General features: G+C 35.3%; 1 protein-coding gene across 8 annotated transcripts in view; it reads right to left on the bottom strand.

Annotated features, from left to right (window-relative positions):
- Nucleotides 1–2,565: 2,565 nt before the first annotated feature.
- Nucleotides 2,566–24,015, bottom strand: part of LOC136835323 (alpha-N-acetylglucosaminidase-like) — a 280,695-nt gene continuing 259,245 nt past the window's right edge. For all 8 annotated transcript variants that reach the window (XM_067098664.1, XM_067098663.1, XM_067098665.1 and 5 more), the window contains exons 18-19: nt 20,864–21,131; nt 2,566–3,368 (exon numbers count right to left, since the gene is read on the bottom strand). In XM_067098664.1, the coding sequence (XP_066954765.1) occupies nt 3,007–3,368; nt 20,864–21,131 (630 nt within the window). In that variant the 3' untranslated portion in view covers nt 2,566–3,006. The remainder of the gene's footprint in view (nt 3,369–20,863; nt 21,132–24,015) is intronic.

Raw genomic sequence — 24,015 nt, 5'->3', positions numbered from 1 at the left:
TTTGGAAAGTACAGTCTCAGTTCTCGAGATGGAGAAGGAGACCCTCAATTATGATTTGCAGAAAATGGAAAGTGATAGAAATGCAACGGAAGTCCAACTGAAAAAGCTGACTGAGGACTTGCAGAGGCTTCGAGAGGAGAACGAAAGGAAACACAATCAATTTGAAAGTCTGCTGAAGGAAAATGAGGATAAGAGCTTAAGGATTAACTGTTTAGAACACGAATTGGAAGTTCTTACCATTGAGAAACAGAGGGCTGACAATAATTTGCAACAGCTCGAGGAATGCAGAAGAGAAATAGCAGAGAGAACGAAGGTAGTAGAGAAAATGAAAGACCTTAACCTGCAGAAGGATAGAGAGATCCTGCGACTGCAGAATGACTGCTCTCTTAAGCAAAAAGAAGTAATCGGTTTGTTAAAAGAAAGTAAAAGTGTTGTAGCAGACAAAGCAAACGGAAAGCTGACTGAAATCACGAGGAGGAAAGTCCAACTGGAATTTGAACTCGCTGAGATGAAGGAGGAGTTAGAAACGATGGAGTTTGAGAAGATGGAGACGACAGTAGAACTTGAAAGCCTCCAGGAAGAGAACTCAGCAAAGGATCAGAAGATCAGATCCTTAGAAACAGAAGTCAGAATTCTTCAAGAGGAAAAGAGGAATAAAACAATGAAGGAACTTGGTCTACTATGTAAGGAAAATGAGGTGCTCAAAATAAAGACGGATGTCGTCAAAATGGTGCCTGAAGAACAGCCTCTATCAGAAAAGAAAACTGATTTGGATAAAACTCGATGCTTAAGGAGGCCTCAGATCAATTGCAAAGACCTCTACCGACGACTGGACAGCATCGAGGAAGGAATCAAACAACTCAGGCCATTGGAACAGCCTTCAGCTGGCACCAGAAAAGACACAAAAAAAGTCCTCACTAAAACTCCATCTCTGACGAAACCAAATCAGAAGCCAAAAATGAGCACGAAAGAATTACACCAAAAAATGAGGCTAGAGTCTGCAGCCCGACTACAAAGATTGGAGCAAGAATCTCAAATGGTAAAAAATCTTTACAAGATAAACTCTGTCACTTGAAGACTCGGCATTTTTAGGAAGACTGGACTGATGAGCACCTCTCGAAGATTGGACTGATGAGCACCTCCTCTCTAAGACTGAACTGTAGTGGACTACCTCTCCAAGGCTGGACTCTTGTGCACCCGCTCTCCTGCCACATGATGCCCTTGGGAATGGGGTATCAATGCCGAATCACATATGCTTAGTAGGCAACCACTGGCGCGGCGTAAGAACCCGTAAGTTTCATGCCTACTTCATATGTGAATTGGATTATGCATTGCACATTGGATCCCATTTTTGCATATACTCTAGTGGCAACCTCTGGCGTGGAGTAAAAACCCGTAAGTTCAATGCCTTTTATATATGCAAAATATGGGTTATGCAATGCATATTGGATCCCATTCTTGCATATACTCTAGTGGCAACCTCTGGCGTGGAGTAAAAACCCGTAAGTTCAATGCCTTGTATATATGCAAAATCTGGGCTATGCATTGCACATTGGACCCCATTCTTGCATATACTCTAGTGGCAACCACTGGCGCGGCGTAAAAACCCGTAAGTTTCATGCCTTTTATGTATGCAAAATATGGGTTAAGCAATGCATACTGGATCAAGTTCTTGCATATACCACAGTGGCAACCACTGGCGCGGCGTAAAAACCCGTAAGTTTCATGCCTTTTATATATGCAAAATATTTGATCCCAGTGTGGCAGGGGCACTAAGACATCGAAGGGTGCAAAGTCAGGAGTCTGGAGGTTTTCCAGTGACTTGCAGGCGTCACATGATGTAGGGTCATAAGACTGAGGATTCCATCTCTCTTGGCTAGCTGATGGAGCTCAGAATGGGGAAGGGTCCACCCTGGCAAAAATAAACCCCATTCAGCGACGCTCCACTGGCAAGGATGCCCCAGGGTGAGATCGCTTGCGATCGTTAAAGGCCATATATATATATATATATATATATATATATATATATATATATATATATATATATATATATATATATATATATATATATATATATATATATATAGTATATTATATATATATATATATATATATATATATATATATATATATATATATATGTGTGTGTGTGTGTGTGTGTGTGTGTGTGTGTGTGTTCAGCCAGGAAAAGGGTGAAAAGAGAAGACGCTTTCATGTATTTCTACATCTCATCAGGGTTTAGGTACTACACTACTCTTCCATACACACTCACCAAATTTACATACATACATATGTATATATATATATATACACACAATATATATATATATATATATATATATATATATATATATATATATATATATATATATATATTATATATATATACTGTATATATATATATATATATATATATATATATATATATATATATATATATATATATATATATATATATATATATATATATATATATCAAATTCATTCTCGGCACATCAAGCAAAGTTAGAATGATGGAAGAACTGAATATTGCGTAGACAAATTGCTATGACAAGGAAAATGTAATTATTGTTTAATCTTTTATTGTGCTTTGCGATACTCAGTTGATTACTTACCCTAGTTCACGGAAGTATAATTACTCACTGCCTCATTTTAGTGTCATTAGTCTTAATGTACACGGCTGAATTAACAAGATAAGAAATATGAGAACTTTCAAAGGAGCCGTTAATTACGATCTCCTCATGAGAGCTTAATGCAGCTGAAGATTTTAATGACTTTGTCTTTTATCTTGCAACTTTGAAATACAAAATTTATATTTCACGATTTGTTTGGCAATACAGTCTGTCACTGCATAGCAAACTACATTGCCTAAAAAATAGACCATTAAATTTTTATATAAAAAATAACGTTTCATCATTAATAACCAGAGTCGATTCAATCTTGGGCACCAAAATGACACATTTATTCAATTAATTACCATAACATGAATTCCTTTCCTCAATAAACTTAAACAAAATTACTCCAAATGCTGTTTACGGAATCTTCGTCTTTCTTTCTTATCAGGGTCTTTTTCTGGAGTGTCTCGATGTTGTCGTCAAGCGAATTGTTCTCCACGATCACCTGGTGTTTCGACCTCTTCGTTGCACCGCTATAACCTCTGGGTCTCGTTGGTTTGCTTCCACTGAAATACATTCTTTTCCTCTTATCCATATTAGTTTCAGGTGAAGGTAAAGGAGCGGGAGTAGGAAAAGACTTTGGGTCTAAGCTTCCGCCGTCCTGTTCTTGCGATGAGTCATCGACCTTGAAAGCTCCTTTAAAAAGTGGCCGATATTTCGCGTAGAGGAGAAGGGCGGTTGTTATGGTGTCTCCTGAAAGATATACGGGTAATGTTATGTAAGAAGTCTTGAAAACTTTCTCTGCCAACAATCACCGTGTTCATATCACGTGATTCGGTTTCATCAGTTTTAAATATTTCAAGAACAAATGTATAATTCAGCTCACCCATCTACGCTCTGTGGCATTTCCTGATTAACAATGGAGAAGTAAATAGCTTCAGATTCTGTATGTGGCAATGTTTTTTTTCTTAGCCTGTTAGCAAGTCTCCTGATAAATACGAATGAACTAACGGCTATTTTTGGCTATATCAGGAAATTTACACTAGCTGTTATCACCTCAAGTGCTGTTCTGACTTACAAAACCTAATTTTTGAAATTGCTTTCGCTAAGAAAAACTCAGCAATTTCTACCAAAGCACCTCTTGTTGTCGAATAATTATGTTCTGTGAGTTCACAAAATTCTCTGATCTTACGTTGGAGAAGAAGCTGTAATCCATCAAACCAGGCACAGTCAGAGTAAAGATAATTATCATAAGTTTCTCAGCTTTTTTTGATAGAAATTTTACCGACTTTCAGGAAAACAGACAAAACAAACCACTTTGGCAAAAGTCTGGTTAATGAGCCACAAAGCATTTTTTTCCTTTTGCAAGTCTATGGCTAAAATTACGTTTGAATAATTATATATAGAATTTTCTATCCTCACCCCCTGATTTCTCTGAACTGTAATGTTTGAACTTCATTAAAATCAAAGTCTGTCTCCTGTGTGCCCTCGTGCTTATTGGCCTCAGAGAACTCCGGAACTCTGGAATGCTCATCATCTTTTCTCAATCCCAAATCCCAAGTTTTCTTGTGGGTGCGCGTCAGAAGTTCTCTTGTTAAAAAGGAATGAGGGGACCAGACTAGGCGAATCTATTTTATAAGCGTCTGTTTCTTCACCACTTCTAACATCATGAAAGACTTAAGCGTTCATTCGTATTTACGTGTTCGTAAAAGACCGATTGTTTGAGGTATCTGAAATGAAGCCGAATGATAAGGTACGAATGAGAATTTTTTTTTTATAGAAGTTCAAGTATTTGTTTATCGGATATTCTTTTCGAAAACGGCGTGTCATCTTTTTTGAGGCAAATAAAAACGTTCCATTAATTTTTTTTAAACCTTCATATTTTTCATCTTTATAAATCTCTTTAATCACTCAATTCTCTATAATAATCTCATGGTTACAGCAACCCGGTTTTTGCATAGGCAGTCTACAATTGTGACTTTCATTATGCAAACATGACTCAACAATGATCGCTTGCTACATTTCAGCATTTGTACAAACAGGAACTTTTCCTTTTCACAGGCACTGCAGACATGCGTCGCCCTCCTTACCTTAGTGATATTATTCATAAAATCAAACCGAAACTCCTGCGTGCGTAAGTCATTTCCATTCTTTTACGGATTTCTTTTGATCCTCATACCTTTTACTCCTGGTTTCATTTTATTCTTGCAAACATGAATATTTTCTGTATACTCACTTCACCGAACTCCTGCAAACTTTTAAGATTTTTTTAGACTATACTTTACGTTCACAAACACCAACTATTCTATATTCCATTTTTCTGTCTAAAAGGGTAGAAGTATGCACTCCCATAACGTAGTGAAATATTTTTCCATATTTTCAAGTTTTAATGGGCTCCCTACACACACACACGAACATATGTGTGTGTGTGCGTGTATATATATATATATATATATATATATATATATATATATATATATATATATATATATATATATATATAATCGAAACCAACACACAATCGCGAATGGTGCACAAAATAAATTTCTCACATCGCGATCGAACTGAGGTCTTTCAACTGAAAGGCATGGACGCTGCACACCGAACACACAGTGAGTAAAAAATTTAATTATACACATATATATACAGTGCATGTGCTTGTGTATTTTTAAAAAGACCTGTTAAGTGGGCAATAACCTCGAATACAGGAAGATTATGAAGCATATACATGTGTCTGTAATAACCACAATGCCCTCTTAGCTTCTTGAGCTTTTCGCAGTTTTTGGATACTCTTGTCACTACAAAGCCTGAAGGTCGGGTCGATAGCATTACCTCGTTTTGACACTGGATGCGTGTTCGAATCCTGCTACGGATTTCAGAATTGTTTTATATTCTTGCATTTGGATCTCAGGCTTTGTAGTGATAAGCGTATCCAAAGAAATGTGAAGAATTCGCGAAACAAAGATGGCATTGTGGTATTTACGTATACATACGCATCTGGTTAAAAAGTGACCAGTGTGTGTATATGAGTGTACATGAAAGTACAATGTCTAACACGGGGTAGAAAATGTTGTATTACATATCAAAAGAGTATATGTCCAAAGAGGATAGTACAACAATGAAGAGCAAGCAAATTTAGCTTACTTGAAAATGTCTTAGGCACAGGCAGTGAAAATATCTTGCCATATGTTGTTTTACCCATGTACTCTTTACAAATAAATAATAAATATATATACATATAAGTGTGCGTGTGTGTATGTATGTATGTATGCATGTATATAATATATATATATATATATATATATATATATATATATATATATATATATATATATATATATATATATACATATACACACACACACGCAAAAGCAACTGCTCTTAATAAATGTATTAGATTGTGTAGAAGGGTTCTACACATGGAAGTTGCATGAGGTGCACGGAGGAACTGGCGATGTTATAGCGGATAAATATGGATATGCTAAGCTCCATTAAAGCTTCATCAGGGTTGGCCCACCCACTGCTGAAAAAAAAAAAGTGGTTGTTCCATGGAAGGTTTGAACATGCTCAGCACTGCCCGGGCACGAGACGGTTCCAGCAGGGTGGCCAAGGTTCCACTTGGTCCCTACACGAATTCAACAGGGATATCCAAGGTTTCTATATTATTACTTCCATGACTATGCATCCAGCAGTGTACTGCGGGTTTGTAGGACCAAGGCTAATGTGGCAAACTACAACAATGTCCCGAGTTAAAAAAAAAAAAAAAAAAGTTTGGTGGGAAATACGCATTATTTGCATCTTATGCATCTAACGAGGCCTTTTTCATTTTCTAGCTCTCTCTCTCTCTCTCTCTCTCTAACACAAGATGTTTTTATTATTCACTGCCCCTACTCCTTTTTTTTTAAACCTCTATCGTGCATAATGTTTAAGCACTCATTTCAAATATCTATTTTTCTTCTTTTAAAATATACAAGCCTGGAAATTGGTTTAGAGATGTTGCCCTATTAGCATTTTGCCACAAACTATTTATAATGTTTTTTTATATCCCGGGTTTTCATACTTAAAAACAAAATCAGTTTCATTATGTAAATGAATTATACTTCATTTCTGAAGTACCGAGGTTTATTGGACAAAAGACCAGAAACTTTTATGAAATTATCAAACATAAAATCCTTTTGCCATACGCATCGTACAGGTACTTTGTTTAATCGTCCAAACACAAATATTGATTGTAACAGGGCTATTTTACAGCATTCTCAAGATATACTTTGTGTTCTTAAGTAGTCCATTTACACTCACGCAAATACACTTGTAGAATGTGAACATACCACATTGAAAGGTTAACCTCTGAGCCAGTTTCATTTTGTTCTCTGAGCCAGTTTCATTTTGTTCTCTCTTAATTTGAGTAAGCTTTTTTGTTTCCCAAACTCGCCTTTAATACTTTTGAAGTTTTATCTTTTAGCTTTAAATTAATATACCGACTCTTGAAGACTGCTACTGTATTTTTCAAAAGAGCCTTTGGGACTTTACTTTTGAAATTTATATGCAATGAAGACGTGTTCTATTACATTATAGTTTTTCCTATTTAAATGACTGAGATCTCCGAGAGAGAGAGAGAGAGAGAGAGAGAGAGAGAGAGAGAGAGAGAGAGAGAGTAAAACGAGGAAGGAATGTAAACATCCAGCTTTTTTTATGGTCTCGAGATTCAATCCTCATCACCATAAAAATTCCAGCTCCTCTGAATTTCAACGGAGCATTTTCAGTGAATAAGACAAAACCTGTAATGTTTAATGCATCAGAGCACTTTTTTCAAGAAAACCTCTGACAGACTAAAAATGCCATAGAAAAGAGAGAATCCGTTACGTTAGGTGTGAGCAAGTTATTTTGGGGCCCTTACAAAACGAGCCATAAAGGAAATTTCATATATATATATATATATATATATATATATATATATATATATATATATATATATATATATATATATATATTATATATATATATATATATATATATATATATATATAATTATTAACTAATTACTTACAATAATATAATGAAAATACAGTACCATATACGTATTCTACAGATGGACTTCGAATTCCGCTTACGTTTGGATCACATTAGACAACGCAAGTCTTAGTGTTCTAATTGTTCAGTCCATGCAGTGGGGCTACGGATGGATGCCAGACCCTAACTGTAGCACTTAATGACTTCTTTACTTGAGATACTCTATGAAGAGATTATTGAGTGCTAATGGATATAACACTGAACAATTTATCTATTTGTATTGATGACTTATGTGGGAATAGTACAAAACTGTTAGTTTTGAGTAAATAAAAAAAAATACAAACTTATTAAGACGTATAACTTCTATTCATCAAGGTTACTCGAACTACTTGCTATAAACTAGACAACCTCGTATTTAATCTGTTGAATGTCTAGCCAAGACTGCAACCCAGGCACGGCCAAGAAAAGAACCCAAGTTACAAGATGGTCACATTCAACATTGTCAAATGCTACTAAAACCATGTCCACTTTACCATTTGCCCTAGAATATTGCACTCCACATAAAATAAGGCTCTTATCTTGTGGCCCATAAGTTGTGTCAACGGTCAAGCAAGAGCCCCATATATAAACAGAGATGAAATGACACTGCAAAGAAATGATGACCGTTGAGGTCGAGTGCTTCAGATGTCTAAGAACAATATTCGATTCCGATTCCCTCGAAAAAATTTAGTTGAAGACTGAAAAGGCAAAATATGGAATGAACAGGCTGGATAAGACTTGGAAAACAAGTACAGTACACTGACATTGCTACAAATCCAAGATTATCAATCATTTTAACGTGATCCATATTGCAGTGTGTATACGAATCGGTCCTGGTCGTTTCGGCCGTAAGTCACTTTAGGCCGTAACATCCAAAACAATGTAAGACGTTATGCTTACGGTATTTACCGTTATGTTTATGGTATTTACCATTATTATTTCATGTTTTACGTACATCCCCAAGGGGCTGGTACTAAACACGGCGCCCATTTTGCACGTAAACGTGCTTACGGCCGAAACGACCCGAATGCATATGAATCATGGTATGATAGTGGAATAATATCTGGAAGATTTTGTTTATTTGATAATGAAGGTTCAAGGAGAATATAAAGTCAGAAGAGAGATTCAATTATAGAAGTCACTTTAAGTGTTGTTATGCTGTATTATATGTGACATTGTTCAATAGATATTTTGTTGGTGGTAATACTCAATTTTGAGATGAAGAGCCCATAAGCTCAAGAAGAGAGAGAATATGATATATATATATATATATATATATATATATATATATATATATATATATATATATATATATAATATATGTGTATGGGCATTTATATCTTTGCTTAATCTTATTGAACTCGCTTCCATCTCGAGAAGTATATAACCAGCCAGTAAAGATCTGTTGGACGAATCAGTATGTAGTCCTTTTATTTTGCTATATATAACCAGCCAGCAAAGCATCTGTTAGACGAATCACTATGTTGTCCTTTTATTTTTCTTCATGTCCTTTTTGTCTGTTGAATCCGATTCTTTCCTTTTTCTTTGAAACTATTTTTTTAGATATAATTGCACGTGAAGAGCTCCACAACGATGCAACATAAAGAAGTTATTTCCTCTCCGAGAGGGAAATATGCTTCAAAACCATCGTCAAAGCTGTTCTTAGGTTTTGAGTTTCCTTTTCCTTATAGTCTCTTGCAGGATGTTCTACGGAAAGTATTTAATCAAAAGGTAATATGATTGTTTCATTTTTAATCTTTGTTGCGTCTCATTTTTCATCAGAAAGAAAGTAGATATAGGGGTGGCCTGGGATTAGATTAATTTTTCTTCTCATGGACCTGATTCTTAGGTCCCAAGTTATCACTTGGGTTACTTCGCGAATTTCAGATAAGTGTTTTTGAGTAATTCTAATAATTATAAATTGGGGTCTATCGCTTTTCACCTATGTTCAAGAGATTCTTGCAAAGGCCGCTCATTTTTTCTATTTCTGTCTCGTTTATCGATATTCTGTAAATCACCACATGTTGCTGGGATGTGAACTTTCCTATACCTCTTACTCTAATTGGAATTTCTATTGACAGCAGAAATATCTTTATCTATCGATTTCCGATAAATTTGTGAAATGCTTTGTTGTTGGTTTTCTCGAATTTTGCAGGTCAAGAAAGTGTCCTGATACCTACTCCCTTTGCTGAAGCTTTTAATCTTTGTGTGTGTGTGTATATATACATGAACATATGTGGATGCAAACAAGTGGTTTAGCAAAAGTAGTAGATATTACATTTCTACATGAAACGGTTGAATTTTCAAAATCTAACGACAAAGCATTTCACGAAAATGTATATATATATATGTATATATATACATACATACATATACATTCATATATATGTATACTTATATATACATATATAATATATATATATATATATATATATATATATATATATATTTGTTATATATATATATATATATATATATATATATATATATATATGAATGTCTTTTACTGTAATATACAATAGTATAATATGAAGATAAAGGCCATAAAACACTATTTGAACGTTGCAACCATATATTTCGAGCACTTCCTTCTGTGCCCCTGTTCACTGGTAAAATATGGACAGATGAGGTGTTACAAGTGTATATATGCAAAGCACATGTAGGTGTGGCATTAAGTCTGCGATGGTATGCTGGTGACCGTTTCCCAAGAAGGAGGGGAAAATAAACAATTCCTTACTGGTTTTTGGCCTCATTAACTCCCGTTTGGCGACGAGTCTGGTGGTCGTGTTTCCTAGAACACCTTCAACAGAAGAGGTCTGAGGATTAACCCGTCGATGTCGTCCGATTTCCAATGTCCTCCTGACAAGTTCATATTGTTGGTTTGACTGATGATGGCAGATTTCAGCATCTTTCTTTTGTACGGACAGCTACTTTTGAAAACCAGCTCGAAATATACGGTTGTAACGTTCAAATAGGGGTGTTTTATGGGCCTTTTTATCTTCATACATACATACATACATACATACATACATACATACATACATACATATATATATATATATATATATATATATATATATATATATATGTTTATATATATATATATATATATATATATATATATATATATATATATATATATATATATATATATATATATATATATATATATATATATATATATATATCTGCAAAAAATCTGACTTTTGTACATCAGATGTTGTTCGTTTTAAATTAAGCCATCCTTGCTCTGGCTCAGGACTCTGGCTCCTTGAACAGCCACTTGTAATATTAGTTTCCAAGGTATCATATAAATATGAAAATTTCTGTATTATCTTCAATGTTCCGGCGAGCAATGCTGTCCGCCTCGAATTCCTGGATAAGAAGTACAGAACATTGGGAAATTAGGCGAGAAATTGTTATCTTGATCGTATTTTGGTGTTAGTGTGACTCTTTACATCAAAAGTGACAGGAGGTAAAAAGTTCCTGAAAACAACATTTGTTTGCCTTTTCTCACCGGCTTTTAGTTCATTAAATTAATACAGAAAATATCTACAGTATTGTAAATGTATTCTTCTTATACAGCAACATTGTTTATAAAATCCAATATATGGACGGTCGTGCATTTTATTTGGGCTGGCGAGATAGGAGTTGCATGTCAGAATAAATCAAGATAAATGTCCAGTCAGGTAATATGATAACAAGATTTAATAATACTGGTTCTTGAAACCTTGTAGAATCTTCATTAAGAAAACTAATAAATGAAAATATAAAATGAAAATTTACGTCCAGGCTTACATAACCTTCATCCCATTCTGCACAAGATGTTGAAAGATGATTTAAAAGAGAATGTATTATTGACAATTCGGGCTGACCCAAGACAGGTGTTCTACATCTGAAGTTCAGCCTCAAATGTAAGGACCTTTGTATGCATTGAATGGCTTTCTACAATGTTACTGTTGTTAGTTAAACCAAGTCCTCTGTTTACATCTTTCTTTTTTTTTGTAGACAGTTTGCTTGAGAATCCCTTTCAGTAAAGGCAAAATACCCTGCACTCCCTTGTCAGACTTTAATTTTCACTTGAATAGGTTGAAGGAGCGAGAATGGAGGGAATAAGGCAACGAATTGGTCCATTTATCGATCTCTGGCCTATTTTTTTTTTCTTGTCTTAATTTCTCTTTATGCAAAAATGAAAACCTCCTTCTGAAACTCATTCTCGGATGATTTAACCTATATTAAAAGCAGTGAAACAGATGGTGGAATGTTTAATAAAAAGAGGATTCTTACTTTCTCTTTAGAATCTGCAACCAGGATAAGAATAAACAACAGAAGTTCTCTTGCAATTCCTTTTCCTTTCAGAGGATTGTAATGACAGCACATACCCCTCTATTTCTTCTTATTATCAAGTTGTTGCTAGATAAGGGAATCAGACTACCAATCAAATTGGCCTTTCCATTAAGAAATATAATGGTTACCTTTTAGAAATGGAAAAATTAAACCTCATCTACCTTTGCTTTTAAATCATCCGGTACAAAATCCATTCTCGTTCGTTATTCCTAGCTAGGCACAGATATCAGATTATTCCCGAAACTTTCTCTGTTGCTCTCATTCTATTCCTTCTCCAGACAATGTCAAGTATATGGTCTCAGCTCTTCCCCTGCTACACTCAGTTTTATCGACTCCTTCTCAGTTTTTCGTATGATTCATTTTACTGATTCAAGAATCGTATTAGACCGTCATTTTAGGTCTCATATGTTTTCAGTGACAGAAAACTAGACAATTGTATCATTACTTAGAAAGTCGAAGAACTCAGTATTAATTAAGGAGGATCATTTCTGCGATATCCAGTGACTGTACCTTGAAATCAGTCCCTTTAATAACGTTCGTACTATAACAAACATTCATCTTATGGTGTTTGTCCTCTTTACAACGGTGCTAGGTATACAAAACTTTCATATATAAGCAAGGTATAGATACAGAAATGAGAACGGATATATTTCTACGAAGAAAACAGGAACTTCATGTAACTGATTTTTCCAAGCCCACTATATATCATGATCAATTTTTATAATGATTTTGCTCCTATTTACCACTGTTAACGTGTACGTTTTTATCTATGCTGCAGAATACTACAATTTTATAAAAGTTAGCTTTAGCCCACTTTATGAACGGAATTTACCTCATTTAAGTTCAAATTGGGTGGAATGAAGTAGATAAATCCAGAAAATTTATCAACTGTAATTTCCGTTCGTTTACTTACAAAGTCAGTTTTAACTTTTTCTCACAAAGGATGTTTAAAAGCAATCTAAAAGGTTTCAAAAACAATTACCCAATAACTATCCTTAGGAATTGCGTATTATTATGGCAATCTTCTTTTCGAAACAGTTAAGCATAAAGGCAGCGGCTTTCAAATATTTGCCTAAACATTAGGTACTTTTCCATTTCAGCGTGTGATGGGGGTAACATCAGTCAGTGGGCCAGAGTTGTGTAGCCACGTCTACACATATAGCTTTTACAACTGCCATTTATGGATGACGCTTTGTGTAAACACTTTCTAGGCCAGTGTATTTTGGCTCACAGGCATGGATTTCTGTATGAACAGCCAGCCTCTGAAATTTGTATTGCTTAAGACTGGAAAAAGCAACAAAGTTTCTGATTACAGATGTCGGAAAGAAAAGGAAGAAAGTGTAATGAATATTACATGTCCCATTAGAATGCCAGTGGTTCTCAACTCGTTCCGGGTCATCGACCACCAGCACGGTAAAAAAAAAAAAATAAAAAAGTATCAAGTACCGTAGATCATTTCGTTTAATTCGAGTAACGATAAACAAAGCATAGACAATAAATATATATCTTACACGAGGATTACAACCTGAAGATTGTCATTATATATTTTGGATAGGAATAATACAATAAAAGAATGGTCAGTTAGCTCTCGGGATAAAATTGTTCTTACTGTATTTCAGTAAACTTAAAAATATATGTACCAACCTCCAGTTTATTACTAAATATAGTGAACGTTCTGTGGACCACCAACTGAGAACCGCTACATTAGATGTATCAGAAAACTTCCATTACAAAGATTCATCTGTATAGCTGTCGGCTCAGGTCTGGTCTCCTGCTAATTGCCAATATTTAAGTGAATATTTATAATCACTCTCTTACAAGAGTCATCAATTCACAGGCCAAAGATCTGGGCATACCTTTTCTTAAGGTACTTTTAAAAGGTCGATATAGTTCAAAACATACCAGTACCAGCCCGACTTTGGTACTGTTGCATTTTGTTTTCCATAGTTATTATAGGATAAAGGCTATGAAACTAACTCGTTTCAGTACTCTATAACTAGCGAAATGAAAAAAGTACTTGAGACTTCAGTTAATACCTTAATAAGTACAACACTGAATATATCAGACCTATGGCACATTAAGGTTCATTAAAAAATAAAACTTAAAACTATGAGATATACAAAACGGTTCCTCAGACAAAGGTTATGTAAAGGGGCTTCAGTCATTATGAAAAACGAAATGCCATTTCCTTTCTCCTGTACAACCACATATGAGAGAAATAGCTTCAAAAGGCATCGCAGTTTTATGCATTTAGAATCCAACTGGTTTTGGTCAGAAGGATCTCCGTAAAATATAAGATTCCAATTCTCTGAGAGCGGGTCTTAGCGCCACACGCAATAACCCATAGGTGTCGCCTTTCCTTTGCTCTCTTAATATATACGACAGGAACACAAGCATCAGACGGATCCCCTATCTAGATCCATTATTCTTGTTACCCGGTAATGCTGCATGAATAAGTGATGGGATCCCTATCCGCTAGACTATGATTCATGTTAAGATTAAAGCGTCTCGCATTGGTATGTCATTATAATAATGAAAACATTAACGCATTTCAATGGCTAGATATGTTTAACATTATGCAAGTTACTCCCATACTGCCGTCTGTCTGTCTGAGAAATACTTCCTCAAGCAGGGGATCAAAGGCCAGTGATGTTGCAGTCCACAGCAATTGAATTTAACTTGACTTTTACCTACAGCTGCATTACACAAATGTTTCTCAGAAACTCTGTGACTATTACACTAACTTTGGAACATACTTTGAAATATAACTTTTCTCTCTCTCTTTATTAGATTACTTTAAAAACATATCTTTAAAGACCAAAACGAAAAGTTCATTTTTTTTTCAAATCTTTAAAACAATGAAGTAAGTTTTGGATTCCAAAGAGACTTCAGAGTCATACTAGTTCATTCTTCATTTCTTCCATGTAAAAAATCGTTTTTCTTTTTGTGTCATTCGGATAAACATATTTGCAACATTATGCCGATCTAGATGCCATTTAGAAACTTGTACTGCACTATTATACGTATTCGTTTTCATTTTTGTACCATCAGTAGGCAGAAAATGTTGCATTTGAACATTCATCGTTTTAAAGGACCTGAAGTATATTTAGCAGATGCTAGATAGGAAGGTAGTAATAAGGAGCCTGCCAACGCCACAGATAGTAGATTAACGACAGAACGTTTTACGTCCTCCCAAGTAATAACAGGTGATGAAGATTATAAATCTCAATGATGTCGTCTGTTAATCCTGTTGCTTTTCTTTCACGTAGTATGTAGTTTTTAATGTGTGTGCGGTGCTCGTACTCGTGTTCTCATAACTATGATATTGGGACCATTTCAGGTAACTTTGTCATATCATATTGTCAAAGGGGGCAGTGTTTCATAACGTGACATTCTTGAGAAAATTAAGGGAAATACCATGACCTCGAATGACCTTTAATCGTATCTAGTTACCGGAATACTGGTTAGGTGAACATAATTACCAAAAACTCCGGAATGACTTTCTACATTCAATTACCTTAATGTTTAGAGACCATCATGCTAGACCATATCAGAGGAGTCAGATCTGAACGAACCTATAAAATCAGCACGAGAAAAATATTTGTTAGGTGTTGTTGCTGTTTGTGACTTCGGTTTATGGAAATTGTGTCTCTTTCAATCCGAAACTTTGTAATACTTTCTGGTTCCAACTTTGGTCACTCGTAAGTTTTCAATATCAAAATGAAGTTCTTTTCACAGTCTCATAAGATTTTTGTGGATGTCACTTGGCTGTTCCTTGCACTTGCGTGTGTTGCTCCCAAAATACTGGGCGGTGATGTTAGCCTGTACATTTTCCATTTCCATAGGAGATTAATAACGTAAAGATTTCGGCGCTAAAAACCTTCCAGGTTCGTGTAAGGAAAGTGCAAATTAGATCTGGATCTTATATATAATTTTAGACGAGTGAATTTCTACCTGGTACGTAAGCACAATGATTCTTAGCACATCTATAGGAAGCATGGTAGCAGTTACAAATGTTCAGGTTTATATCCACATCTAACTTGGCCATTTACATTATGCCCATTATTTGCTTACCATTGTGGAATTGGGTCTTAATACTGTTCAATTCTTTCCTACCCCCAATATCTATAAAATACTGTGTTTAAATACAGATCTATAAAATCAATAAGATAATCCATAATTTATTTTTCTGTTTCGTATCCTCTTCCGCCTGTTGCATATCTTCAGTGAAAGACTAATGTCACGCGGAAGATCATATACTTCACCCTTATTCAGATATAATTTTAAATACAAGGGAAAATTAACGTAACTTATTCAGAGAAGGTGAGGGATATAAACAAAGTACAGGAAAAATGTAAATGTAAGTGTGGCCTGGATTCCTTTCAATTTTCCTCTTTCGGATGTTAAGACCGCTGGTCGAGATAAAATGGGTGCATAAATGAAATATTATTTATCATATCTGTCCTACCGCTGATCGGACTCGTAGATCAATAGTTAATATTTAGCACAGTTTGTGAATTACGATTCTATTTTTTCAGAGTACAGAACTATTTTCCTATCTTTATTTTCATTTAAAAGGAACAAGGAAAATGTTCTATATATCACTAATGTTCAGATCCTTGGAAATCTCTCTCTCTCGTCGATAATCAATAAATGATCACAATATATTTCCATACCTTTTACTCTAACTGGGACGTCCATTGCAAAATATCCTTACCAACCAAATCAATCCTCAATGGATTTGCGAAAAATTTTTGATTGGTTTTAATCCTGAAGTTTCTGCTGAGGATTCGTCATTTTCACTGTTTTTTTAATACTTTTGGGCCTATTTTTTTTTAGCTATATACCTAAATATTTCTGTTAATTTTACATTCTCATAGTTTTAGATTTATGTTTACTTTCTACTATCTCAATTTTATTAATCCATTATTCATCTTCGCCAGTCTGTCGTACTTGTTTATTTTATGTTATGTCAATTCAGTTTTAACTGAGGAGGAAAACAACCCTCAAGTATTCATTCCCGGTGGGTTCCACTGCTGTTTAAAAAGTCAAATTCATGTTAAAATTTTTCATTAATTACGTTTTCCTCAACCAGGTTAGGCAATAAAATTTAGACAAAGTTAAATCTTTATCTGAGTTTATCCTGGCATGAAAGTACCTTCCAGAATTATTTTCCTTTCATAGGACTGCAGTAACAATAAGTCAACTCTTTAGTTTTGTCTCTCAGAATTCGTTAAATTACGCCAGGATTAAAAGCTTTGATCTCTTGACTAGCAAATGTTGTTCTTAGTGGTTGAATGTTTAAAGACTCAAGTTTCATTCTTGCGATTTTTTTGTTCTATTACCGGCTGAGTGAATTTCTTCCAACTGCCAATTTTAGACTTATCTGCAAACATGAGGAAATCTAACAATCACTGTATCACTTACGTCAGTGTTTGCTCTTCTCCCTCTGATAATTAGCTTGGGAATTCTCTTCTTTTTACATTTCCTTGATTGCAATAATATCCCCTTTTCCAGAACTGGGCTCATCTCTCCTCTGGAATCAAGTGCCACTCTCTTTACTTCGGCCTTCTTCTTCTTGTCTATAATAAGTCAGGGCTAGACAAGGGCATCGGATTGCCAGTATCATTACTCTTCTGAGAGCAGAATCATTCAAGTAACTTAAATTCTGCAAAAATTACTTAGTTTTTAAATCACCAGCAAGCACCATTCTTGCTCGCTTTACAAATCCCGCTAAACACATCTTCAGCCTCTCTACGAAACGTTCTCTTTCACTCATTTATTTCCGTAACTGAATATAATACTATCTCGAGCTTCTCTCTTCCCACACCCAAATTTACGGAAACAATCTCAGATTTTTTTATGATTTATTTCTTCATTTTAAATCATACGCACTGTTAGATATCTTTTGCATACTCAGCCATAAAAACGTGTCCAGTCATAAAAACCAAGTTACTGTACTAATAACCAAAAAATGTCAGCAGCTTGATAGCCTTCAGTTACAAAATCCTGTTATCAATATTCAAGACAGTGTTGGCTCGATGACAAACACAGTATCAATGGTTAACCTCTTTCGTTAGTTTACCCAGGTATTGATTACGTTATATGTGCGAAAAAGCCTATTGAAGACCAAGCCATATATGAGAAAGACGAATTCTGAGCTATTCCTGCAGGTGAAAACTAAAAGAACTTCATTTTTGATCAATGTATTCGGGTGCTTCAAACTCCTTCGTTTTATTGCTATCGTTGCCTTTTGCGCAGTTCTGTTAGCAAACAAATAAACGAACTGAACCAAAACCATAACTTTCTTAGCAGAGAGAATCATCAAACTTGGTTACCGAAGTCTAGTGCGTAAAAGTTGAGTTTTTTAAGCTGGGATTGTGGAGTATATACGTTTTCTGCTGTTTTTTGAAAGATAGGGCCGCAAATTATCGTACGTGAATACATTAAAAAAAAGTGGACAAAGTAGTACGAACATAAGTATTTGCATATCAATGAATGAAATTATGAGAAAGCATATGCTATATTCTGAATCTCATTTCTGTGCCAAGAGATTTCTTATTAACGATGTTGGTTGGTTGTTTTGGCTAAAGTGGATTACGACAGCACGGGCAAGTGTAGTGAAATAGTGAAAGGATGTAGCAGGCCTGATGTGGAAGTCTACATTCTGCCTAACCAACAGAGACCTCTTCCGTGCTAGAGAGGGCTGTGAGATCTGTAAACCTTACCCAGAATTTTATGAAATCTTCATCAAGGATGTTACCGGAGACAGCAACATCTTAGCATTACTTCGGGTTAATGGGTGGTGGAAGTAACGGCATTAACACTCAATGATAAATGAAGCAGATGTATGGTTGTTCCACACTTACATAAAATATCTTCTACATGCACTTGCTCAAATATAACTAAATTTCAGTATGTGCAAAACATATATCATGTTTTATGTGAAGCACAGTTATTCATCTGTTTATATATGTATATAAATAAACTAATGCGCACAGTAGTGCACAGTAGTACTATATATGTACAAGTATTTAGCATTCATCTATTTTCCTAAAAGGGAGTGGCTCTAGAGAAGGAAAAACACAATATTCATTTCCCCATTAACTCCTGAATCACGGATGAACCACTCTAATCACAACACAGAATGCTAATCAGCAGCGCACTGAACCCCCACACGCACTCTACACCATTCACCCAATCTTGCACACTCTCGTGCTTTGTAGTTGATTAAGAATCTTCCCTCCAGTACTTCTTTCACGCCGTCTATCGAATCCCTTCTAGGTCTTTCGTTTCCTCTTTATCTCTAAACATTTTTATTCATATACTCTTTTCACCAACTTATGATCGTCGGTACCATCGTCATTACTTTCCATACGACCGAAATGTTTCGACATACTGCGATCCACGCTAACCTTTTTCGCACTTCTTACACACACACACACACACACATATATATATATACATACATATATATAAATATATATATATATATATATATATATATATATATATATATATATATATATATATATATATATATATATATATATATAACATATTACATATCTAATGTTTATTATTACTGTTTACCTAAATAAATGGATTTACAACTCTCAAGTGAATCGTATTAAACCTATAAACTCCTCTTCAATACCCGCATTTATCAAATCAGTTGTTTTCACCGAATAACATCAAAGAGAAACAACTCTCTCGGTCAATGATATGACGAACACCATTACCTATTAAAATCCATCATGTCCCCGTGATTTGGTTGGTTTATTCGTCATCTAAAGGACTTCGCTCTCGCCGTGCATTCAAATTTCAAAGCGCTGGTATAATAATCTATATTTCAACCTGAGGCCGTACAGGCTTCCTTACTTCGACGTGTTAATGCTTCCTGTGCAAAATTAATTCTGGTCTATCGACCTTCCCGTGATAGCCTCTCTCTCTCTCTCTCTCTCTCTCTCTCTCTCTCTCTCTCTCTCTCTCTCTCTCCGGTAATTTATAGAGGTCTTCGACTAATGAACTGAGTCTGGAAGGAATGGAGATTCACAGTAACTTTTCAATATTCATAAAGTTGGCCCACATCTTACGGTCGGATTTTCATTGGTTTTTGGAGAACATAATTGGAAACAGAAAGTCTCTCCATTAATCAAGTACGTGCTTTCTTTTTCAAAACGATTTATTATCTGAAATGAAAATCCTTCTGCCATTAACAACAAATGAGGGTATGGCAGCACGGAATGAAACCAGCACGTTGGAAAAAATCTCATTTGAGTAAAAAGATACAGAAATAGAAAAGTAGTCAGAATGAAGCGGATGAATATGAGATGACAGAAAGAATTTCAGTATTATTTCATCTAACTATCGATGCGGCTGAAATATCCGTAATAATGATGGTGAATGTATATTTAGTACTGATGATGCGAATCGATCCTGGTGTTAACGTAATTTACACGTGCTCACTGATCATCAAACGCTACTTGCAAATTACTCATTTCATTATTGATTACGTTCGGTACCATTTTCTTGAATATCAGACCTGTGTGTGCTAATTATCTGTTGCTTATATAATATATATTTGGGTCTGAATACGTTTACTGGTGTCTGGGTATGTATATTTATGTAGATTTATAAAATCTGGCTAAAGTGTTTCTGTTCAAAGCCTGAGCAAGATTTAATCCTGCAAGAATTGTGACAGGCTTGGAGTAAGTGTTCATTTTCTGGAAGTACCTATTGTCTTCTGCCGTGAAATTAGATTGTCTACCAGTGTTTTTTTTAGAACTCTTGTCTACATTCCACTGACTGCAAAAAAAGACACATCTGACGTTTCAGAAAAAGAAGCTTACCTGTGGGCTCTGCAGGAAATGTGGCGTTCACGTCCCTAGAAAGCGGTTCCTCTATTTCACTGAAGACTTTCTGCTCGAATGCGTTGCTGTCGAAGGGCTGGCCGTCCTCAAGGCTCTCTATGAGCATGCTGCTGAAGAGGTTCCAACGGGGCTGCACGTAACGGGAGATCAGGCCCGACCACTGCTTACCAGCGTAGTCGACGATCTGCCCTTCCGGGCCCCAAATGGTCACTTGGTTCAAGGCGTTGTGTACGTACAACTCGCGCTCCTGAAGAGATAACAAAGCCTATATGAACTCCAATGGGGATTTTCATAAAGCTGCACATGAGATCTTATATGAGCGTGCAACAATTTGTAGTCTGTATGTGAGAACAGGGGTTCTTAACCTGGGTTTCGTGAAGGTTTCAAAAATTATAATTACAAAAGTAAAATCTTAAGTTTAACTCCCTATATTTCCATCCCATTGGCAGATGCGTTTTGCCGTTATCAAAGAAGCGCTGCCGTATTACACCTTGCCATGCGTGATTAACCCTATACGCCTCGCGAAACGAAGAAGTTACGCGCTGAAAACAACAGCTCTAACGGCAGCGTCCACACTGGCTTCAATTCAGCAGATGCAAGCAGATAAAAGTAGAGAATTCACTTGTTTTGTGGCCACTAGCAATTGTAGCCTATTCGTTACACTCTACTGGAAAATTGGATGTGTACTTTCTAGTAGCGGAATACCTATGTGTCCTTTATATTTCTTGTTCAACTTTCCTGTGATTTAGTTAAGATGCCGCTGTAGTACAATTCAGGTTGTTAGGTAAGACTTTGTGTTAGTATAAATATGATAAAATGTGAATTTTTGCTTACTTTAGCCTTGCTTTATCGTCAAATTCAGACGTATCTTTTTAGTTCACTTTTTCCTTAAATCCAGTTTATTTATATATTACTTCTGTGTCACTAAAATGATTCTGTGTCGCCTTTAGGGAAAGAGATGTGGCTTCCTGCAGTATATTGCATATTCAGATACTGAATCTATTTGACACTACTAAACACGGTACCTATAGGCCTTAATTCTCCATCCGCGTCATCATGTGTGTGTGTGTGTGTATATATACATATACTGTACATTTATATTATATATATATTATGTGCATGTATTTATATACATCTAAATATATATATATATACACACACACACACACACACATATATATATATATATATATATATATATATATATATATATATATATATATATATATATATATATATACTGTATACAGAGAGAGAGAGAGAGATATATTACTTATATTACTCTTATATTTATCTAGACCAATTACAATCCACATATCGATCACATATCGATTTGTTTAAATGTTTGAGTGTTAGAATATTCTGTTATCTGCTTGCATTCCAATCAAGTATGCATGAGAGACTTTTCTATTTACATTTATCACCAAAAATTTAACAGGTATACCTGTAGAGACAATTAACTGCGTTTTTTGTTTACTGCCTAGTACCTTTCCTACAAAACTGAGGAGAGAGATATATTTTTGATGCCATTGCTAACTGCTTCCATATAAATTACATAACATTTTTTTTTTTTTTGGCAGCCAAACAAAGATCATATATCCTTTAGTTTCACTTAAATCGTCGAACATGATGGAAAACAAAGGCCACAGTGGTTTCTTTGCGGATAGGACCTTGTCAATGGAAACTTAAAAAAAACAAAAAAAAAAAAGCTGGAAGAGCACGCATGTATGTCCATCCTGAAAATGCGTTTTTTTTCTTTTTTTTTTTTTTTTGCTAAGAAGACTTAATTTGAGAAAGTTGGAACTTTACCAGGACTTGTCCCAACACAAAATCCGTACCTCGAAGCATCCTATAAGGTTGCTAATCACACTGCTAAGCAAAAGAGGCCATAAATAATGATCCAATGTTTTCTACATCGCCATGAATTGGCATCAAAACAATCAAGAAAGAAGTCTCGTCTACTGGCGTGAAAGTCGTCAAATTCATTAGTCAAAGCTTTGAGCCATAGCATTTTCAAGAGATTTGATCAAGAATGGGAGTAAAGTTTGAAGTTCTCTACCACACAATTTGACAGTGAGACTTTCATTTATGGCTTAGCTTAATTGGTGGATATTTTTGGCCCTCTGAATGAAGAAAACCTTTTTGGCTAATCTGTTACTTTGGATGAGGAGCTTGGAGTAAGACAACTATGCCAACTTTTCAATGTCAGAAGCGTTCTTGCAAGATGGAGTTGCAAGTGGCAAACACTTTCGAGTTCTATGAAGGCAGAAATCTGCGGACATCAGGATAAGCTGCTGATTATTTTCGCTCAGGTGACCTTAAAGTTGAACATGGATTCGTAACCCTTTCCTTGTCGACAAAGACTATCAGTAATGAAGGCCTTGCCAAAGATGACCTCACTGATCTGATGTTCAAACGAAATAAAAAGAATGTTCATGACATGCGAATGCGACATGTTCAGCTTATACGATTATGCACATTTTGCTAGGGAGAGCTTTCACCAGCCTCTGAAAGGGGTCCGTCACTTAAAAAAAGGTTTAGATCCACTGATTCACAAGAGGCGATTTTTAGCAATAATCTATTCAAGTCACACTGATAATTTTGGTGGCTTTTTGATACAGATATTGTTAATACTTTAGACCTTGTGCTTTTCGTATTTTCCATATCTTTAAGTCGAATTACAAGAGCTTAAGACCGCGGTGACAAAACGCTAGATTAAATTAAGAACAATGATCCCATTTTCATGATGGGAGAGTAACATCTAGATTCAGGAAACCGAAGATAAGTTATGATGCTTCATTAAAGTTTCCATGGGTGTACTAACATGAGGTAAAGTAATTTTCCTATAAGCTTAAAAAATATTTGGATGAATGTAAAGAGTATTTCAGTTTTTCGTCCTCCTTATACCTGTATGAATTGATCTGGGAGCGTAACATCATCTGATAATGTGAGAGATAAGTAGTTACGGAGAGAGCCAGCCTAAATAAATTTTGATTTCGTTTCTCTCTCTGTGTGTTGCGTATCAGCAGCTATAAAAGCCAGAATACTTCATAAGAAAGACAACAAAAACATCTTGCAGCTCAACAGTTTATCTGAATGTACATCCTAAAACATTTGCCGGAACAATGAAA

Source organism: Macrobrachium rosenbergii, chromosome 55 (assembly GCF_040412425.1).
Source record: "Macrobrachium rosenbergii isolate ZJJX-2024 chromosome 55, ASM4041242v1, whole genome shotgun sequence".
Taxonomy (NCBI): domain Eukaryota; kingdom Metazoa; phylum Arthropoda; class Malacostraca; order Decapoda; family Palaemonidae; genus Macrobrachium; species Macrobrachium rosenbergii.
This window is presented reverse-complemented; position numbering and strand designations above follow the sequence as displayed.